Source organism: Platichthys flesus, chromosome 12 (genome assembly GCF_949316205.1).
Source record: "Platichthys flesus chromosome 12, fPlaFle2.1, whole genome shotgun sequence".
Classification (NCBI taxonomy): domain Eukaryota; kingdom Metazoa; phylum Chordata; class Actinopteri; order Pleuronectiformes; family Pleuronectidae; genus Platichthys; species Platichthys flesus.
In genome coordinates, this window is record NC_084956.1 from 9,443,794 (window position 1) to 9,465,352 (window position 21,559).

At 45.3% G+C, this 21,559-nt stretch overlaps 1 protein-coding gene across 2 annotated transcripts in view; it reads right to left on the bottom strand.

Annotated features, from left to right (window-relative positions):
- Positions 1 to 2,730: 2,730 nt before the first annotated feature.
- dlg5a (discs, large homolog 5a (Drosophila)) overlaps positions 2,731 to 21,559 on the bottom strand; it is a 35,861-nt gene continuing 17,032 nt past the window's right edge. The window contains exons 8-33 of one of the 2 annotated variants that reach the window (XM_062401115.1): positions 20,064 to 20,294; positions 19,304 to 19,488; positions 19,090 to 19,215; positions 18,096 to 18,228; positions 17,827 to 17,954; positions 17,560 to 17,735; positions 17,259 to 17,362; positions 16,006 to 16,098; positions 14,726 to 15,766; positions 14,106 to 14,226; positions 13,863 to 14,007; positions 13,426 to 13,526; positions 13,183 to 13,272; positions 12,172 to 12,340; positions 10,402 to 10,564; positions 9,893 to 10,026; positions 9,569 to 9,733; positions 9,234 to 9,417; positions 8,342 to 8,490; positions 7,437 to 7,607; positions 6,633 to 6,823; positions 6,397 to 6,540; positions 6,097 to 6,224; positions 5,712 to 5,821; positions 4,992 to 5,101; positions 2,731 to 4,900 (exon numbers count right to left, since the gene is read on the bottom strand). In XM_062401115.1, coding sequence (XP_062257099.1) covers positions 4,797 to 4,900; positions 4,992 to 5,101; positions 5,712 to 5,821; positions 6,097 to 6,224; positions 6,397 to 6,540; positions 6,633 to 6,823; positions 7,437 to 7,607; positions 8,342 to 8,490; positions 9,234 to 9,417; positions 9,569 to 9,733; positions 9,893 to 10,026; positions 10,402 to 10,564; positions 12,172 to 12,340; positions 13,183 to 13,272; positions 13,426 to 13,526; positions 13,863 to 14,007; positions 14,106 to 14,226; positions 14,726 to 15,766; positions 16,006 to 16,098; positions 17,259 to 17,362; positions 17,560 to 17,735; positions 17,827 to 17,954; positions 18,096 to 18,228; positions 19,090 to 19,215; positions 19,304 to 19,488; positions 20,064 to 20,294 — 4,596 coding nt within the window. In that variant the 3' untranslated portion in view covers positions 2,731 to 4,796. Of the gene's footprint in view, positions 4,901 to 4,991; positions 5,102 to 5,711; positions 5,822 to 6,096; positions 6,225 to 6,396; positions 6,541 to 6,632; positions 6,824 to 7,436; positions 7,608 to 8,341; positions 8,491 to 9,233; positions 9,418 to 9,568; positions 9,734 to 9,892; positions 10,027 to 10,401; positions 10,565 to 12,171; positions 12,341 to 13,182; positions 13,273 to 13,392; positions 13,527 to 13,862; positions 14,008 to 14,105; positions 14,227 to 14,725; positions 15,767 to 16,005; positions 16,099 to 17,258; positions 17,363 to 17,559; positions 17,736 to 17,826; positions 17,955 to 18,095; positions 18,229 to 19,089; positions 19,216 to 19,303; positions 19,489 to 20,063; positions 20,295 to 21,559 lie in introns of both variants that reach the window. The other variant, XM_062401114.1, reaches the window with a different exon arrangement.

Here is a 21,559-nt window from a genome sequence, read left to right on the forward strand (position 1 = left end):
TTAAGTGTGATTTGTGGCTCGTGACGCTCAGTCGACCAGGATGGGCCTTGAACAGCAGCTCTGAATTTGTCCTCCTGCTGGTAAAATGATGAACTGCAAATGAAAGTCAAATGATGCCTCTCTGCAGCGATCGGGGGAAAGCACTGACATATTTTAAATTTCAAATATCGCAGTATCTAAATAAAAAAATTGCCATCGCCAAGCTGATACCAGACAGGATATTACATTTCAAAAAACGTCACAGTGATGAAATCTTTTATTAATGCTCATCTTTATTAAATAAGGGATGTGGAAACAAGGAAACAGGTGAGGTGTAAATCATAAGTCCGCTTTACAGAGGCTTTCTATTCAGAGGAATAATGTTTATTCATGTTGTGGATTCACACAGAATTACAACGATATCTGCACATGATTTATTCTGAATGAGAAGGAACAGAAAGATCCATCTGAGGAGCCAACGTACTCAAATCCCTGAGCCGCGATAAGAGGTCACCGAGTCGGAGCATCAGCAGCATATGCTCCTCACGAGATGTGTCATGATAAATCTTGCTGGTGTTTCTTGTCGGCCACGGCAGAAGGGACGTGAATGGATCAACCCCCTCCATGAAGGCCAGCTGCCGGGTGAGCGGTTCCTTCAGAGCTTCAGCCGGAGGATCTCAGGACTAAGAGGATACATGGAGATGCTGGAAGTTAAAGATGCCGGAGAAGGGGATGAATTCATTCCCTTTGAGGGAAGAAGTGGGGAAAGAGTGGAAACTTCTGGCATGGAGATCAGGCGTGAGCCGGGAAAAGGCCACGGCTCGACACTGCCGGACGACAAAGGTCCTTCGCTGTCAGACTTGAGACTTCTCAAGTTCAGTTGAGCTGTCAGCAGCTGTCTTGAAACAGACACCCCAGCAGGAGGGCTGGAGACCCTACCCCTTTTCTAAAATAGGCGAGAGGAGACTTGGAGGACATGAGGAATTTGGGGCACGACATGGCGAACCTGCAGCTACAGTGTACTAGATGAAGTGAGAAGTCATTAGTTGAACAAAAACCACGAGCGAGGCCCTCTGTTAAGCATCAGGTGGCATCCATCAGTGGACCGTCTCAAATGTTCTCGACGTGGGAGCGGGTCGCAGGCGGCTTGATGCACGGCAGTGGATGTTCAGGAGACAATGGCTGCTCTCCTGCCCCAGTGAACCTGACAGCAGCTGGAGGGGAGACATTCACTGTGACATCATGGGTTTGAGGAGCGTGTCACGCTGGATGGAGGAGCTCCGAGGAAACGACCTGAGGCACCCAATCAACCAGCAAAGCTCTGCTGTGGCTACGGGCTGTTTAATGGCATGGAAAGTGACTCTGCTGCGGAAACATACGTTTTACTCGGTGTGTCACATCCAAAAGCCTGCGCCTGTATTAACTTGTACAAATTAGATTGAAGAAAAACCGTTTAGGAGTAAAAAGTTGCATGAAAAATGTGAATACACATTTATCAATCCCTCCTCAACCTGCAAACATTTAGTAATTAGTGTTTCTCAAATGATCACATAACAGGGGGAAACAGAAAAAAGTGGAACAGGAAATAACTTCTGCTGATAAATGACCCATGGCTTAAATCATAGAAGAGAATTGACAAGTTCACACTCAAAAGAATGCATAAAAAGTAATTGCAAATAAAGGCTATTAAAAGTTTGGCTGTTCCCTCTGATATAGAGGATACGTATCAGTGCAACATCCTCTCAAATATTCACAATACATGTCTGCTCTTCAGATAATGAAGTTAACTAAATGACACTAAAAGTTGAGTTTTAATTTTAAAAACTTTATTGTGTGGTTATTCAGTACAATACGTTTCTCTTTGAAGATGTTGTATTAAAAAGAAAGAGATTTTGATCTGAATAAATTCACCTGATAAAATAAAGTTACGTCACCGACGTCAACCTGCATTATATGGTTTCAAGATAATTAAGAAAATCTATGTCTTTCTTAAAGAAACAAGCTTATTGGATGTGATGGCAGTTTTCTGGCACAAACTGACCTGTCACCATACCTCGGTACATGATGTATGGCCGTGGTGCAGCTGAGGAACAGACAGAGCCACAGTGTCTTTAACAAGAGTATATAAACCCAACAATGCAGCTGCTGCTTCAGTGCTGACTCAAGGCCACGTCTTTATCACTCGCTCTGTGAGACGGCGGCACATAGTGTCACGCTCCCTTATCTCAGATCAGAAATAGATGGTCGATTCGTCCGCCACCTTTTCCATTTGCTGCGGCTGCTGCTGTCAGCGAGATGGATTCACTTTAATCCTCATCTTAGAGCGACACTGTCAGATTTCAGCAGAAATGTTTGACTTCATTTGGAACTTTTTTCCAGTTTGCATTTTGAGAAGACATTGAAATGTTTTGGGGAAAAGTTTAAATTTATTCTTGAAATGCCTAAAGTCTTCCTCTGATTTAGTTCAGACTTTATTCTTAACATTTGGAACCAAATTCGTGTTATTTTGTCTTTATTCTCGTCACTTAGAATTTAGTCTCTTCATTTGAAACTTGTTCTTGACATTTCAATCTTATTTTCGGCATATCCACTTTATTCTTGGAATATAAAAGGAAAATAAATTAAAAAACAATTTCAACTTTATTTTTGTAAAAAAAAAAAGGGGGGTGGATCTTCCTTCTCATGCCTGACCATAAAACTCTTCAGAAGGAAACGTTCACAAAGGCTACAAAGATCCAGACTGAGTCCAGGTTGTGATACAGAAAATGAGCTTTATTCTCATGTTAATGTCTCAACATACAAATCACATTCTTTCTAACAAAAGAAAAGTTCAATCAGTACCTGGCGTCTTGATTCTTTCTATAAATACAACTAGTTCACGTTGTATCCCACTCTCTCGCTTGCTCGCTAACATCTGCTATCTACTCAGAAAAATAGTAACAATACAGTTTGCTTCTGCTTTACTCTTTTTTTTTTAGCCCAGTAGTCAAACTTGTGGACTAATTTTCCTTTGAAAAAGCTGTGCAAGAATAGATCCCTTTTTAATAATTCAAATAAGAAGTGATCCTTTTTTCTTCCTACGAAAGAACAAAAAGGCCATAAATGAAATGTAAGGAACTGAAGTGATGCATAAAATGTGAATTAGTTACAGTAGAAATTATAGTACCTATATAGTCTACTGGAAACCTAGGAGCAGATATATGTTTTTAAGGTTCACAGATAAACAAGTGCAAAACAGAAATTAAAAAGGATAAAGTCGCCGGAGTGGATTTTGGCACAATAAGATACAGGATATGATTTGCATGGAAGGGCAATATATTTTTGTCAGTATTTTATTTTTTTGCCTCCTGAATAGAAAATAAACTTAAATAATAATGAAAAAAGTCATTAACATTTAAACGGATCAGAGGAAAATCCTTTAAGATATTACCCTGCAATTTTTGCTTCATAGTGTCTCTTTTAATGAGTACATCGATAAGTGACTGACATCTGACCACAAAAAATAAAAACAGAAAATAAATAAAAATAAAAAACATGCTAATACCTGCTAAGACACGACTTGACTGCCAAACGATCCTAGGCGTACGACCTAGTGAAAATACATGTAATATATATATATTTATATATCTATATATATGTGCGTGTGTGTGTTTTTCTGTTGTATCTGCATATTGTATATGTTACTCTATATTGTTGTTAAATATATGTTAAAGAGATAGAATGATAGTAACACAGTGGTCTGTCTAGCCCTGGAGTGCATTCTGAGGAGTTAACCCGTTGGCCGACGCTGCGGCCCACCCTCAAAACTTTGCCATTGTCCTGCACAGTGCTGGTCTGAAATCAGCCCCCCGAGTCCTCATCGAGTCCGTGTTGCGTGAAGTGACCGATCGCAGCTTGAAGAAACATTTTCTGGCTACGTGAGCAGGGGCTGGTTTCAGACCAGGCTTCCTCTCCAAAGGCACTTCCGAAAGGCCCCACATAAACTGTCCACGCACCCGGCTACTATAGAAACGCAATGCATAGAGCAAACATCGCTGTGTTTGGAGTTGTCGTGGTGGTTACTGCTGGCAGTGATGATGTTCGGTAGCTACATATACGTCGAGAGGTCTGATGCTTTTGCACGTTCACACCACGGGGAATGTGATGTCTGGTCCTGGCATTCGATTTCTATAGCGTTGTATTTTCGCACTAACAAACAACCATGGTTCTATTCAACTGAAATTGTCATTACAATTCTGAACAAACAGTCTCAATGCTTTTTTCTGTCTCTCTCTCTCTCTCTCACACACACACACACACACACGCTCAAAAACAGTCACGCACAAAGACAAGCAAACACAATTAGTTGTCAGTCGTTGTCAAACCGGTGCATAATTGTCGGGGAAACCACAAAACGTCATCTGCTACACAGGGGTGGGTCGGGGGCGGCTGAACTTCATTAGTGTTGAGGTTTTTGCGTACACAAAGGGGAGGGACACGCATTCAAGCAAATATTGAACATCAATAGTTAGACTCGTCTTTTGACTGTAAACGGATGCTTACGATTGCAGCATTACAAACACACCACCAGAAACCCTTAGGGAAGACTCGATGAACTTGAACGTGGAGATCCAGTGCTACTAACCTGCTCCGGAGTACATCAGAAATCAAACAGGCTCTGATTATAAACCATAACAAAGACAAAATAGAAAAAATATCAATAATTTACATAACTAGCTCGCTGTAGGGTACCTACTGGTATCGTGTGAGAGAGTTAATTAGTGTTCGGGGAATGGAGATGAGAAGCCGCAGCTTAATGTAGTGGCAGCCGGTCTCCTCTAGGGGCAGCCGAGTGGAGTCCACAGGACTTTACTTTGTTCTTGATCAACTATCGTCATGATCTGAGTGCAAACGTAAGGGAGGGTGCCGCCTTGGACAATACCTGCAGAGAAAAGGGGAGTCATTGAGGAAACATGGATCAAAACCAACATATTAACAGACATCTGGGTTTTTTTGCTTTGGCAGAAACCAACCTGTGAAGAATTTGCTGTATTCTTGTTCTATCTTCTGTGCACTTTCAAATTGCTCCTTGGAATGTTTTTGAGATACTTTGTCCCGCAGATAAACCGGATCTTTCTGCTCCCTGGGACACAGACAAAATGGAGACAGACGTTCAGAGTCTTGGCGATTTGAATCCGACAGCAGTGACCACACTTTTCAAGTTGCAGGGTTTCAAATGATCAGTTATTGAAGACCTGATTTTGAATTCAGCAACAGTTAGAATCTTGTCAAATGTCAAAAAGTGAGAAAACAGTTGTGTTTCACCACCTGGTTTGGACTATGCAAGGGTGTGTGTGTGTGTGTGTGTGTGTGTGTGTGTGTGTGTGTGTGTGTGTGTGTGTGTGTGTGTGTGTGTGTGTGTGTGTGTGTGTGTGTGTGTGTGTGTGTGTGTGTGTGTGTTGGAGTGGGTTGACAGACATACCAAAGGGGTCAACTGAGGGATGGAGAGTGCGAGGGCTTCTCCTGCTCCATCCATCAATTCATTCATCCATCCATCATTCACTTGCACACACACACACACACACACACACACACACACACGGCAGGGGTGCCACCTTATCCCCATACTGCCAGCACTCCAGAATTCGCTAGCCGAGCATGCTGCACATCACTTTATGTGTCTGCGTGTGTGCGGTTGCAATAAACTAACAATGACTGAGAATGTTTGTGTAGCCAACAATATCACAACTTACTTAATCTGCTTGGCGTTTTTGTAGCGGACGAAGACAACAATGGGATAGATGTGAACGCAGTGGAGCCTTTCGATGGCGTGCGGAGCGATGTCGAGCAGACAGTGACAACCCTGTGTTCACAAGCCGGACCAAAAAAAGGAGAGAAAGAAAGCAGAACATCACTATAGGAGGGAATTAGTTCAACACACAGTTTGAGAAAACTTGAGGACAAATCACATAGAGGATTAATGAGGAGGAATCTTGCTTTTCATTCATTGCTTTTTAAGCTTAGAGCACTGCGGTCGTGATAGCTTATCTTCACCAGAGGCAGAGATTAAAGACAAACAAGAAGCCACTTTATCATTCCCGATAAAATCTGATGAGAAAGAGAGGCACCGACTCATACCTTATCTGTTATTTCCTTTATAGAAGCAACGGTGGTCACGTCGAAATGGCCACTCCTGCGCTTGTAGTCGATGAAGAGGCAGTCTTTGACGCCACGCTCGATGGCTTGCTGGGATGCCTTCATCACCTCTGCAGACAGAAAGAATGACAGAGCAAAGAGAATTACAAACAGGACAAAGTACTGATATTCCACAAAGGCGAAAACACGCGAACCCTCACATTTCTTCAACTCCAAATTGTCAATCCCATTATTGATTTAGATTTATCATGGATGACTGACAGACGGGGGAGGTGAACTCACCCAGTACACATCGGCAGAACTTCCCAGGAGAGTCCTTGACCAGCATCTCCTTGACGGCGTCTGTGAGCGGCCCGAGGACGAGTACCGGTCGAGGAGAGGCACACTCCACTTTCTGGACCCGCTGGTATGCCAAGCTCACGCAGTCTGACAGAGAGAACAATAAATACTGTTCTGCAAAGATTTTTCAGATTTTGTTTTTATCTTCTATTCTGACACAAGTTAACCTTTCTTCTCACCATCCAGGAAGGGGATGGAGTCTGTGCTGATAGCGTCCAGAGCCACCATCTCTTTGCTGTCTTTGGAGCTGCTACGTTTGTGTTTCTGTTTCCTCCTGAAGAAGGATCTGCGAGCCGCTGCAGACAGAGTCTTACCGGAGTCTTCCTTCATTTCGGTCACGCTGTGTCTGCGGTAGAACTCTTGGTCCATCCTACAGCACACGTTCACCAAAACAAGACGTTACTGAAAAGGTTCCATGCCGGGAAAAGGGAGCATCGTGTAGATGTAGGTTCAGCTTTTGGGACATTTGTAAATACATTTTTTTAAATGTTAACATTTCTACATGACTGGATTGTTTTACAATGTATTGCACCAAGCATAGAGCAAAGGTTTAAGTTGTGCATGTAGTTGTAAGGGGTTCCATTGATTGGACAAAGTCATAATTACTTCTACTCTTAAAGAGTTCAGTTACAAAGATTGTGATATTTCCAATGGGTTAGAAATCAAGGTTCCCGGCTTCTGGCCCTTAACACCCATTTTAAGAACACAAACTAAATCCGATCAGTTCTTCAGCCAAGTCACATGAATGTGCAGAGGTTTTGGTTGCAACATGTCAACAGAGACACACAAAGTCAGAAGACAACAGTGCCTTGCAATACATGCAGAAGGACACTGACATGGAAGAGAAGTGACATTAGATACGATCCCTACATTGCAGCAGTACGCCACTGATTGTTGTCACAGCTGTTACGAACTGTCCTCTCGCTCAAAAGTGTGTGTGTGTGTGTGTGTGTGTGTGTGTGTGAGCTGCATTCTCCACCCACATGTACTTGCTGGGGATCTGCCCCCTCTGGATCTGCTGTGCGTTCTCGTCTAGCTGCCAGGCCATCCAGGTCCCGAAGCTGCCCTTTGGTAAAGACTCATCCACGTACAGGATGTCATCCTTCTTGAAAGTGAGGTCCCCCTCGGACTCCCCGACCCGGTCGTAAAGTGCTCTGTTGGGAGGGAGGGACAGAGATAGATGTGGCGGAGTGAGGAGCGAGGCGGTGCGAGGAAGCGGGGGAGCATAAAGTTGATAAAGTGAGCGTGGAGGTGAGGTATCAGACGATGATGGTGGGAAGAGAACGCGATAAAAAAAAATCAGATAAAAACCAGAGTAGGAAAGAAAGTGAAAAGGGAGTTAATCTATGGACAGTGTGGGCCGCGCTCGCCTCCTGTTGGAGCCTCGTAAGTCACTCCCGAGCAGCCTATCAGTGACAGCCCGACAGGCTGGGTGTATTTACTGCAGATGACATCACAAGCCCACTTGCCTATATGACAAGTGACTGCGGCAGCTGCGGCAACACGCCCAGACAGACTCCCAACAATAAAACGTGACTATTTCAGTGCCTCATTTTCCGTTCATATACAATGTTATTCTAATGACCTGGAAAAACACTGGGCGCTAAAAATGGATAGGACGTTGGTTCTGGTGAGCGGGGGGAGATAAGGTAACCTAAATTTGATGGGCCTGATTGCAGTCACACAAGTGGATCTGGGACTTAATTGCTTAGATGAGAAAGATTCCAACTTGTCCATGGGGCGCTCCAGTGGTGGGTCTATTTATAGCAACACGCACAGAGATTAGGCTGCTCGGGGGAAAAGTAGCGCGCTCCTTTTTGCAAAGCTGCATCACGTAGACGCCCAACAGTGAACCCTGTGCCTGCGTAATGTGTTTATACACACGTACCGAATGTAAAAGCCATCTCCCGGGACATCTTTGAGCGTGCTGAAGTCGTCTGGCCGGTGCTGCACCTTCAACGTGACCAATTCCGCAGGCTTCAGCATCTCCACGTACACCTCCTCGGCCGTCTTATTCTTCATATTCACCGAGTTGTACTGGAAGACAAAGAGGGGACGAGTGAGGTTCACATTGTGGGAAAAACAAGACACATCGGGAGAGTGGTTTTCACTCATTTGAGAGATAATTTGTCTCGTCTGAGAGGGTTCCACTGGTAAACAGCCACAATTTCTCTAGAGCTTTCAGCTGTATTAAAGTGTCGCAGTATTGATTTGTGCAATGGGGGGGGGGGGGGGAGAAAACAAACAGGGTGGGAGATTGAAGGACAGACTGATGCTGTGCAGCCTGATGACAAAGCTGCGTGGCAATTCGGATCCCAGGCCCTTTGTGGCGGCGAGCTAAGTGGAAGCATGCCAGGAATTGTCTATTATGAGTTTGCTGTGCTCCAGATGGATCAGCGGTGTGGAGCGAGCGAGGACGCAGACGAGGAGGAGATCAATGAGAAAACAATGACAGGCGGGCAGGGGGGGATATGAAATGCCAGCGCCTTCTGGCAGTGCTCGACTCTGAAGTAACAACACACCAAGCTTTTCAAGAGTCGGGAGGCTGCAAACATCTTATTAGAGCGGCTTTGAGATCACGTTGAAAAAGCTGATACTACAAATACTTGAACAAAAATCCACAACAATGGCACTTTTACTAAAACTTCAGCCCAATTGATTTATCTTTTTACCCGTCTGCCTGAATAAAAGTATTTTTTTATTCAAGAATTGCTTGAATAGTATATCGGCCAGTTGTTGAACTGTGCATATCTACATGCATGGAAAATGTGTTTCTGTACCTCTAAAATAATGTCCCCAGTGAGCAGTCCATCTGGGCCCCTGGCAGGACTGTCCTCGTCCAGGCTCTCGATGAAGACGCCCCGCAGGTTCCCTCCACAGAGCGTGACTCCCACTTCCACTCCGGGCCTGCGCACCGTCACAAGCCGTGGATCGCCCACCTTCCTGCTGCCCTCAGACGGCATTCTGGAAGACCACATGCAGTTAGAGACATACTGAACAAATGTGTGAGACAGACGCCTCGCTTGACTAAATTTGACATGGAGCAGGCATTTGTCCCATCATTACGGAGATGGTCTTTCTGTATTTTAAGTAAATCCTGTGTGCGCGTGTTTACCTGATGAAGTTGTTGGGACTTGTAGTGGGTGAGGTGTGCTTGGAGGAGGGAGTGAGCGTCCCCTCGTCCTGTTCGCTGAGTGTATCGATGTTGGAGTGATTGTCGGGGGTGGCGGCCCCACTACCCTGTGGGGTCGACTGGGAACTGACTGGCTCCAGGCGGGAGCTGCACAAAAATAAAAAATAAAAAACAAGGTAAAAAAAAAGGAAAGTTCTGGCTCCATAAATTGAATTATATCCCATTTTATTCTTAAATTCATAAATAAACTGAAATTGAGACACAGAATTATAAGTAACCTCCTACAAGAGACAAACATTGTGTTACCTGGAGCGAGAGTGGTTTCCCAGCTGGTACATGTGTGGGTTGTACTGGGCCATAATGGTGACGGTGTCACACTGCTGGCCGATGATGAGACGAGCTTGCTGCTCTGTAGCGTTCCGCAGGTTGATGCCGTTGAACTGACATAAGAAGATAAGTGTGGTCGGGCAGAGGGTTAGGGGAGATGGGGTGAGACATGAATAATACACATGTATGCCAAGTCCATTCCTGGTTTTAAGTCTCTACTAGTACCTGGTGAAGAAAATGCTATTTAGGAAGTAGACAGGATTTACTTAACACCTATTTTCTTAAACTTAAGAGATAAATATGAGCAGAATCTATGATATCAGATCAAAAGCTGTACTTTCTTTACGAAGTGCTGAAGTAACAGATCCAGGATGTCACCTTGCTTCAACTGAGGTGAACATTTCCAATGCTCCAAAACATCGTTTCTAATTATTCCTGCTTGAAGCTGTATAATTTTTGATATTTGAGCAGGTTGTTCATATTCATACCTCCAGTAACTGATCTCCATATTCCAGTCCTGCCTGGTGGGCGATGCTTCCTCCTGTTACTTTCGAGACAAAGATTCCTCCGTTCTCCCCACTCACGATGGAGATGCCGAGAGGCTCTGCTCCTTTGTGCACAATCACATTGCGCGGCTCCTCCAGGTACGGCCTGGTGGGAGAGAGTGATATGCGTGAATGAATAGGAAAGTTACCACACAGGAATAAGTTGAGGCCAAAAGGATTTATTTACAGCTCTGGATGGTTATTTGCTAGCTAGGAGTGTTGCTGTATTTAAATAATAAATCACATTAGGCTCAAACATTATCAACCATCAACAAAAAAAAGAGTTGCGTTTGAGGAATGTTTGAACTTGAGTTTAAATTTCCTCCCAGGCCTGTAAATGGATCATCTTTCCAGAGCGCCACTTTATACCTGGCTCACAGAAGAGATAGGAAAGGCTTCGGATACTGTGAACAACATCATGGAAGCACAGGCCAGTGAAACCTCTTCACATGAAGAATACGAGCATGAACTTGGTGCGGCTTCATGGAAGGTTACATGAAACACGGTCCCATGAGGGGGGGATGGATTGGCAGCCAGAGGCGAGGGTAAACAGAGTGGAGGTGTACAAACAAGACCATGGCCCAGAAGCTTGAGGTTGAATAATATAACCATTGTATGACATACATAATGCAGACTAAAGGGTTACTTGGCTTCAGGCCAAAGTACACACATGCATGTTCGACCACGTCGTCATCATGGGGCATGGACGCTGCATGCAATGTTTGAGACTCAAGTGGGTTTCCTGACATGGAGGCAGACAGGCACAAACACTGAATCTTTGAATTTCACTAAATGGAACTCATCAGGGCTTCGCTGTTTCCTGTGTTACAACTGATATTCTGTAGCAAGCTAGGGAACTTGCATTCTGAAATGGTGCACTTCAGCTGCGCAAGACTATCCTGCTCTTCCATGTCATCTAGCTGTCTCCACTGAAGCATGTGAACAGCTTTTGAGGGTGAGGAGGAGGAAGAGGAGTGTGTGTGTGGGGGGGGGGGGGGGGGGGGGGGCATTCCCTTGTTTGTAGCACTGAGAGGAAGAACGAACCTGAGGCTCCTGAGAGAGGAGAACCTCGGCCTTGCAGCCAGAGGAATCCTTAGAAAAGACCGGTTACGGTAAAGAGCTCTGGAAGCGGAAGGTTACAGAGAGGCGGGAGGAAGATAAAAGAGGAGAGTGGAGGACAGATATCATACAGAGACAGTCATGGTGTTGAATAACTGAGCTGCGTCTGTTATACAAAATGGGACAGAAATGTTGGGGGAGGGGAGAATAAAATCAAATTCCATCAGACCGGGGAAATCACCGCTACTTTATTTGGAAACGGCAAGAAGCTTCCATTAAATGAATAATCAAAGTGTTAATTGGATTTCAATCCTAATTTCAATGAGGGATTGTAGTGCTCTGACCAGGATAGACCTGTTGCCTGGCAACGCCTGTTGAAATAGCCTGGGAGAATCCCTGGGGGCAGATGTAGGCTCATATCTGACCCGCTTCTGAAGTGATCCTATAATCATGCTCGCCATTATTCGCCTCACATCTACACCATCTTTTTCCGTATACTATAACAAGCGCTGCACTCATCAGTAACACACTGAAAACAACAAACTGATTCATATTCTCTACTGACAATACAAGATAGACCACCATGGACAGTTGATTCCTGGTAAATTGCTTTTTTTGAAAATCATTATCTCCGAACACGTGTTTCCATCATACCGGTCTTTCCTGCGCTCCCCTATTGGCAAAGGGCTGACTGAGATCCGAGGTAAAGTGGAAATGGAGCCTTGTGATTGGCTGCTGGCGAATGAGGAAGTCTCCAGATTGAGGGGTGATTGAGGAGGCGTGATTAGACTCGGGCTGCTGCACTCGGAGTGCGAGAGGGAGCCTGGATTTAGAGGAAGAGGAGGAGAGAGGGGCAGAATAAGCATGTGAGCAGTGTAAGATGGCATTTCAATTAAAAAAAGAACAGTAACATAACACCATTTATTGATACGCAGGGATTTCCATAGAAAGACAAGTAAACACTTCATATATAGCACTTGTAGTTTGGCTTTTTAAAGCTCATGTACTTACATGATTCTTGCTGTTCTGGGTTTGTCCCTTATGTTTAAATGCACTTATTGTAAGTCGCTTTGGATAGAAGCGTCAGCTAAATGATTGGTAATGTAATATCACTTGTCCCAAATCCAAAATATCCTGACACTTCATTTTTGATGGGGATATTGCTTGAGCTGCGTGTCAGCAGCTTTGTTGCTTGAGAAATTTGCTAATGGAAGCTTAGTTTGATTTGAAACCTACTGGTTTAATTTTGGATGTAAAAAAACGTGGCTATTTGGATAAATTACAGGAACTGGCTCCAGACTTGGACACAATATTTTTGCTGCAGTCAACAAAAACACTCGACATTATGACTTTGCACTGAGGAAATTAAAGTGTCATAATTCGATGGCAAACAAAAATCTCGAGAGAATGAAGTGCAAACTGACAAATCTAATTCCAGTGTTTAAATGAGAGCTCCACATCTGGGGATGAAGTTTAAAGTGGCTCCTGTTTCACCTCTACTGGTTATAATTCAAATAACAGCTTAATAAAGCATTGATCTTGAAACCCAGCAAACCCGACTAAATTAGAACAGGCCTGAGGGCTGGGGAAAAAAGTTAAAGGGAATTTTAAAAGGGATTTTCTGTTTAAATAATTGAAAAGTGTTCTTCCTAGTGAGATCCTTACCTCTGTCTGACCCCAGCATGGAGCGAGGGTAGCGCGGAGTAGAAGGGATTTTGATCCTCTCTGTGCGGTACTGGACGTTATTGGAAGAACCTGGCAGCGGGATGAGAAGATAGAGGAATGAATGCTGGGACACAATATCTCAAAAACAGACAGGGACATCGAGTCTGTGACCTTTACGTGCGTGCGTGCGTGCGTGCGTGTCAGACTGACCGAGGCGAGCGCTGGAGGGCAGTGAGTTTGTACCGTGTGAAGCTCTGCTGCTTCGTGACGACGAGGATTCAGAGTAGTCGCCCGTGCGCTTCTGCTGACTCAGGTCCAGGCTCAGACGACCCTGGTGTTGGGGGCTGTGCGGATCAAAACAAAAAATTGAAAAGTAAAACACACGTAATTATTCAGGCGATTCTCATACGATTATCAAACACGCAATAGGATTCACGGTTCGGAGTTAATTAAATAGATGTGCCGAGTTGAAACATGACTGCATGAGATCAGGGCAAAGACACAGCACAAATTTAATTATGTGGTTTTGCCTTTGGGAAAGAGGCTAATTTAAATATATTACTTATCATAACCAGCGCCATCAGAAACAAAGAAGTGCCAATTAAAAAACCCTTGATTTTAACCCTCCGTTTAACAGATGCGGTCGAGGGGAAACAAGCAAGTGTGTAAAGGGGGATAACCTGGTGTGGGTGTGCTGGTGACTGATCTGGGAGGCGACGGATGGACAGTTGCTGGTATGAACGCGGTGACTGCGCACGGTGTACACGGGATTCCTCATCACCGCAGTCACGGCGGGGCAAGGAGACAGTCCCCGGTGGACTGAATCTGACAGAGCACAGACGCAACACAACATTAGAAAAGGGCGGGGGAATATGATGAGGGGGGGACACCGGGTGTTTATGTAAGCATTTAAGAAAACTCACTCGGAGGTAGGGTGCCATTGTAGACTGTGGGGACGAAGCCCACACTGTGCCGGTGGGAGCGGCTGGGAGACGAGCGCAGCATGTCCCTGGGCTCAGGCGAGTGCTCGTCGTTAGAGTAGCCCTGTGATAAATGACAGAAACAGACATGTTACCATTTTCCCCTGCAGGGGAATACAACACCACTATGTCTTGGGAGAAATCCGCCAACCTTTTGCTCTAGACAAGTATCATATGAGAAAAATGAAAGAGTGAAGAGCCCATAACTGGAAAAAGATGAACATTTATCCCCACTGTGCTCTGCTGTGTGCTTCAGCGCCTGCAGAGGTAGCCAGGCAGGGTAGTCGGAGCCCGAGGCACTGACTCAGCTCCTGGGTTCAGTGGCTGTACCAGTGCAGGGACATCAATCACTCAGACTCGCTTCCTAAGAGGCAAGTCCCAGAGGCCCAACTCTGGCGGGGCTGTAAATTCTATTACAAAATTGATGCTTTGGCCCTCTGGGATGATTTGAAATGCTGCTCCCGTTCGGATGGGATCTCTTTTATTACGGAACAATTTTGGAGCAGGAAATTTCAGAAGCAATGGCACCACATCAAAACTTTTGCGGTCTTAAACGCACTCACTTGGAAGGAGGGGAAATTGATGGGCTGGGGGGTCATCCTCCGTCGGAGAGCGGGGGCAGATTTAGGGCGCGGCCTCTTCACCTCTGGCTCCTCCCCCCTGGATCGGCCGATGTCCTCATCACACGACTTCCTCGATGTCAGGACCTTGCCGTCCAGGAAGTAGTGGTTCCCGTTCCTGTCTCTTTCCCGCTCGCTCCTCTCCCTGCACTCAGCCGCTGACATGGAGAGGACAGCCTCTCCCTTGCCCTCTGAGGTGATGGTGCAGTCGGAGGCAGAGCTGCTTTGATGTTTGTGTTTGAATTTAAAGGAGTCGCTGCGATTGGGTGGGGTCGGAGGGGTTGGGGTAGGGGTGGATGAGGAGGAGAGGGAGTCGGTCCTCAAAGGCTGGGGAGAGTGGGACACCGCGGCAGCTGCAATCTGATTGGCCGCCATGTACTCCATCTTAGAGGAAGGGGTTTCAGGACGCTTGAAAGTGTCTGGGTCGAAGATGGACTTCCTCTGCTTGGGCGATTTGTAGATGGAGAGCTGGGCTGCTACTGTGACCGGACTGGTGTTATCTGGTGCAACTGACATACCTCCCACCATCATCTTGGGCCAGGTGCCCCCGCTGTGCTTCTTCTCCAGGGTCGTCTCCATTGTGATGCAATCCGAGGCCGAGACAGGCTCAAAGGGCAAGGAGGAAGGTGGCTTTGTGTATGGGCAGCATTCCTGGAAAGCACTGGGGCCGTAGCGGCCGGTGCCCAAGTCCGACGCAGGTCGGAGGCTAGTGGCGTGGAGGGAAACGAGGGAATACGGCCTGCTCATGTCGCCGTACACCTCATCAGATTCACCTCTGACCTTCCTCCTCTCCCCGGAGATGCTCCCTGTGCTCGTGCTGCCGACGTCAGGGCAGAAGATGTCCGTCTGCGTTGAGCTGTTGTGTCTGAGGTTGCGACTGTTCCGGGAGTGGACCTCCGACAGGTGCATGCGCCCGTTGGACTTTTCTGATGACTCACGTAGACTCTCAAAAATGTTCTGGCCCGATGTGCTGTGAGGGAAGAACTGCAGGGAGGACAGATGAAAGTATTAGCCACTCAAGACGAACACAGCTACAACTTCATTTGAAATAACATCCTGGTAAATTAAATTGTTAAGCATCAGGCAATTCAGTTGTGACAAACCAAACAGATGAAGTTGTAAAACTAAGTAGGGCATGACAAAGTAGAGAGAAAGCTTTTGAAGATTTTCCACAGAGGCAAAGAAAAAAAAGCAGCTCAGGCGGTGAGCTGAGTGTGGCCCACCTTCATGAGAGAGAGGCTCAGAGAGTCCCTGCAGCTCCTCAGCAGAGCCTCGCACTCTGTCACAGATTTGTTATCCAGAGCAATGCCGTTTATCTGGGGAGTAGAGAAAGACACTGGAAATAAGGACAGGTCCTTCAGCATTTAAGAACATTAGTCTTTTTTGATGAGTCCCAAGCTCCACGAGTGTGTCTTGGGCGGCAGTATTATCAAAATAGATGCCCATACAGGTGACACATCTCCTGAACAGGACGGTACCTGGGGGACTGGGAAGCATCTCACTCTGCTGCAGAGGGGAAACTAAGAGAAACTTAGGCCAGATCAATTCAGTTCGAGGAACCCTCGCACTGCAATCTGCACATTTCCATCACAATAGAGATTTGAGAAGATTTTCTTTACAGCAAGTTGAGCGTTATGGAAGTGGGTAATATATTATGATTAAGATTTATCATTATATAAGTTCAGGGAAGAACCTGGAACAAGTCTGACACATTATAAATCGATCAGGCAAAGGAAACACATCTGAGCCATGGAGTTGAACTACTGATATTTACTTGCATCCTAAGCTTAAAGTATTTTTCTACACATTCAGCGATCCAGACTGTATTGCAAAAGCAATCAAGCATTTAATCAGTTGACCATGAATATAACCTGATACACTAGTGTCATTCGGGGTCACAGGGGGATGATAAAAAAGCGATACTCGCCCTTGATTGAGATCTTTCCCCACTTACCATTGCAAATTGTGCTTGCAGCTCAGCCATTATCAGGCGCACCAGCTCTCTGGCTACATGGAAGAGAGTTGCTCTGCTGCTAAATGGTGAGCAGGGATATCTAAGTGCTCTGGGATTTAAAGGTTACGCACAGGTTTCATGCTTAAGTTTAAACTAACAGGAGAGTTAAGATTTCTACTGCTGCTGGCAGATTAGCGTAAGAGAAAAGGTCAGTTTTTTAAAGATGGATATGCACGGTTCTATTTCTGACACTCGTCGGAGTATATGCGACGACAGCTCCATCTAGCCCCGCGCTAGAGCTGCACGTTTTTTAAGCGTTTAATCAAAAAAGGAGCAGACTTTCCACCTTCTACTTCACATGCTCGACAAATCCCTTCTTATCTAGGTAGGGAGTGTGGATAGTGGAATGGATCAAGGCCTGGATTAGAAAGCCAAAGAAACCAGTTGGAGCTGTAGTGTGGTAGATGTGGAGGAAGGGTGAATTAAAAAGAAAAAGAGGGTTTCATAGAGGGAGTGACTCACAGCGATCAGTCTGTCACCAACCGTTAGGGAACCTTCTCTGGCTGCAGGGCTGCCCTGGACGATAGCGGCGACTAACACGCCGCTCTCCAGACCAATTCCACTGTCTGTGATACAGAGGAAGAAGTGTGGAGGTAAACAAGAAAATGAGAAGAGCGCCTCTTCGGTGTGTTACATCAAACATGACGCAACAAGTTAAAAAGCAAACTTGAATGGAGCCAATCATCTATTTTTGTATACCTAATATTGATGTCAAATATCCATTATTTATAAGCAGGATGAGTAATTCAAGACTCTAAATTACCTTTGTGTCCCACAAGGTTGATGTGAACAGGAGTGACCAGCCGTCCTCCCAGGGACTTCCTCCTTCGTACCACCATGTTGATCGACCCCCCACCACTGAGGACAGCCTTCACTACCTGCTTCCTGTCCTTATTGGTCAGGTCTATGTCATTAATCTTCAACAACCAATCATTCACTCTGGAAACACAAGGACAGAGAGTGATGAATTTAATATAGTGTAATGTATATACTGTAAGGACAAAGGTTATTTTCTTGAGGAAGCTCATACCTTAGCCTTCCATCTGCGATACTTCCTTTATCCACCCTTGTAACAAATATTCCACAATCTCCTGGTAAATACGGATCATTTACCCCCTCAGTGATATCAAACCCAAGTGCCTTCAAATCCATGTCGTCCTGTAAAAGGCAATAATATAAATGTTAGTGTGCTCATTCAGTTTGACAAACTTATTCCAACATCAATATTTGGCAGTTTCCGCAGGAGACTGGCGAGCCACCAAATCACTCCCAGTAATAGGAGCCGAGCTCTGCTCTTACCCTATCTTTCTCAAACTCCACCACCTCTGTCTCCCACTCCAGGGAGTCGGTGTCGATGGCTGAGTCGTGAGAGCTGTGGGCCATTAGCTGACAGAAACGGGCCTCCTTCTCCAGCTGGCTCTCCATCTTCTCCCTTAAACAAAGGAAGACATCACACACGGAGTCAAAGGTCAGTCACTCGGGGAGAGATGGGCAGAGACAACAGAAAGAATCACAGACTACCAGTCTGCAGACTAGAAAAGATTTTATCAAATGACAGTCGCCATCATTAGAGATGTAGAATCCAGTTTGAATAATGGAGGTTTGCATTTACGGGGATGAAGGAACATGTAGAGATGTGTTGACCTCCTTTCTTTGAATGTGGATAAGTTGCAAACTAACTTTTCAAAGCTAATGCGCTAACTCACACAAGCAAGCACTTTCCATTGTGCAGTTTAGGAAATGTATATTTAAGAAACCTAAAAGTAGAAAGCACACAATGCTCCACTGTCAGTAAGATGCATGATGTTCCACTGAGGCATGCCTTCAGGGCAGCAGTGACATTAAAACCCCAATCTTAGATTGTTCCTGACGGAGGATAGAGGAAGGAACTTCAATGTCACGGCACACTGCAATGCTCGTCATATACTCTTTCGCCAGCAGAGGGAGCTTTTATTGTGTGCAATATAAAGACATGCATATGCAGGGAGGTTGAAGCAGTGAGAGAGGAAAAAAATTTGTGTGCATGTGTCCAAAACACTGACACTTTCTGGGATTACACTTTTAATCTGGTCTAGTGGAACTGGGGCCAGACAAACAACGGAGCTGCACGAAGCCTCCAAAGAATATCACAGCTTACGCCTTGCCACACACTGAGTACAACAGCTTACAGAGACAAAGACAGTGGGACACACAGAGCTGGCTGAGGAGACGCAGCGTTGTCCTGTGCTTTAGCGCAAATGCAGGATTGCATACACGAGTGCTCCGTCACAGCATCATCACGACGAAAACTCACTTCAGTTCTTTCAGCTCTCGTAAGGCGTCGTTCTTCTGTTTCCTCATGTCGTCCAGATTTCGCAGGGCGTCGGCCAGGTCGCTGACTGCCCGGTCCCGCTCCCGCCGCAGGTTATCACACAGAGTCCTGGGGGAAGGAGAGGAGAGAGGTGGTGAGAGGCTGTGAGAGTAGAGATTCTACAACCACGACATTGTTTGTGCCCTGGGGGTCTGACCTGATGCTCTCCCTCTCCGCCACTATCTTGTCCCTCTCCTGGAAGGCCCAGTCCCGTCGGCATTTGGCCACCTCAGCCTCCTGTATGGACTCCTTCAGTTCCTGAGACATGGCCTCGTGCTGTTTCCTCAGCATCTCAATCTCCTTATTGGCTCGTTCCATGTCCAGGGTGGCAGAGTCCTGTTTCTGTGAGTATTGAGAATACGAGAAAGGGATTCAGAAAGCCATTTCCATTGGTTGCAACATCCATTGCAAAATACAGTCACTGAAAACGCTGACGGAAATATTTAAAGCAGCCAAAATTTGCCCTCACCAGATGGGCAACTTTCCAACAAACCAAACCTCATCTTTGAGGTCTTTAAACCTGTTTTCAGGTTGAACAGACATCTAAAACAAGAGCTCCAGATATTCTCAGAGGAGCTGTATGTGAGAACGAAAAAATGTCAGAGAATATGTCCTCGCTTGAACCCTCAAGATTTTTCGGTCATCCTGAATGTGTCTGACTGGAGAATCTCCTCCTGTGTTGTTCCTATTTGAAAAGCAAACTCTAGATAAAGTCCAGACCCAACTGTGTAGAAATTCTCCAGAGTTCATGTCTGACAAAGCTTAACGTTCAGGGACACGTGAGCTTCGGGGCCATCTAGTAATCAGACAGAGTGACCTAAATCCTCTTACGGGGTCCATTCACTGACATATTGCAATCCACCAAGTGACAGCTCCCTGCTTCAAGGTCTTTAGCATGTGGGCGGAGTGTTTTTTACCTGTCTGGCCTGATAGTACTCTCGGAGCAACTGATCCCTTTGAATGATGGCCTCCGTCCTCTCTTTGCGGGCCACGTCCCTCTCCTCCCGCACCGTCTCGATGTCCTTGCAGGCCTGGCTCAGCTCCTTCTGGGCCTCGGCCTTGTCCTTCACCTCGTGGCAGTACTTCTCCAGCAGCTCGTTCCTCTCACAGATGGCCCTGTCGCGGTCCACCAGCGACGAGTTCAACTCCTGTCGCAAAATAAAGCGGGAAAAGAGAAATGAGGGCGTCTCAACACTGTGAGTCAATGACATGATGTGTAAAGTTATTTGAGGAACAGTGATGAGTGATCCATCACTAGTTGTGGATCTCTTTCTTCTGTCAACCAGTGTTAAGAAATCTTCCAAAAAGGAGGAGGTGGAGCTGAACTGCTTTGTGCAGCGTCCTGCTGAAAACAGCTTTTGATCACTTTAGATCTTTGGTTTTGTTTTTGAAGGAGAGAACAGACATACTAGTGCTGTCTGCTCAGTAACTGTCCATGAGACAGTACGACTTTCGGGAAGCCGTGATTGATGAGTCGTGTCTAAAAAATATCCAGTTTTTCAAAAGATATCATCACTTTGACCTTTTAAAGATTCAGGCCCACACATCGGCTGCTTTGGCCTCGGTAGAGCTTCTTCAGGTTGGTTTTGATATGCAAGAGCTGACAGCCATGACAAATTATACATCGTTGGAAAGCTTTATGTCTCATCTAATCTGGAGAAAGTATTTTAGGATCCTGAGAGAGTTCGGCCTTGTGACGATGGATGCAAAATGTTCGACACACAGAAACGTCATACAGGCCTTTATTTATTTTCTTTGCATTTCTATATTTCCTTTCATTCTGCCTCTTTAACTTCGGTCCCTCTGATACTCATTCTATTCTGAGCAGCTGTAAACGATCAAGACTCACCTTTCAGATGAGGCCACAGTGAAGACACTGTCATAAAAAGGTTGTGAAAAAGTGACCTTGTATTTTAGTTTCATTATAAAAATTAAAAGAATAATATGACATTTTGATAAATATACATACTTTCTTTCTTGTTGAGACTTGTATAATACCACAGGTCTCATACTACTCTAGTAAATAATTAGCTGGATGTGTGGAAACAAGTTGCTGTTTTATGGCGTTTTATGTGCCATATCATTTATTTGCCATAACCAGTTCCTGGACTTTTTTGTGGTTGCCTAGCACCTGGGCAAAAGGTCAACAAAAGTCCAGCTAATAAGCATTTTGGATTAAACAAATAAGATATAATGTGATAATGTAGAGGAGCCAGTCGGCAGATATTGTTACCAGAGCAACATGAGTCACTTCCCCCCTTTTTGCAGTTTTATAGCCTAACAAATCTAAGATAGGCGAAATCAGATTTTATTGATTAAGCCCATATTCACGAATCACAATTTGTCTCATAGGGCTTAGCAAGGTGCTACGCTAAGCTTAAGTCTTCAGTAATTTTTTTAAAATAGACAGGTC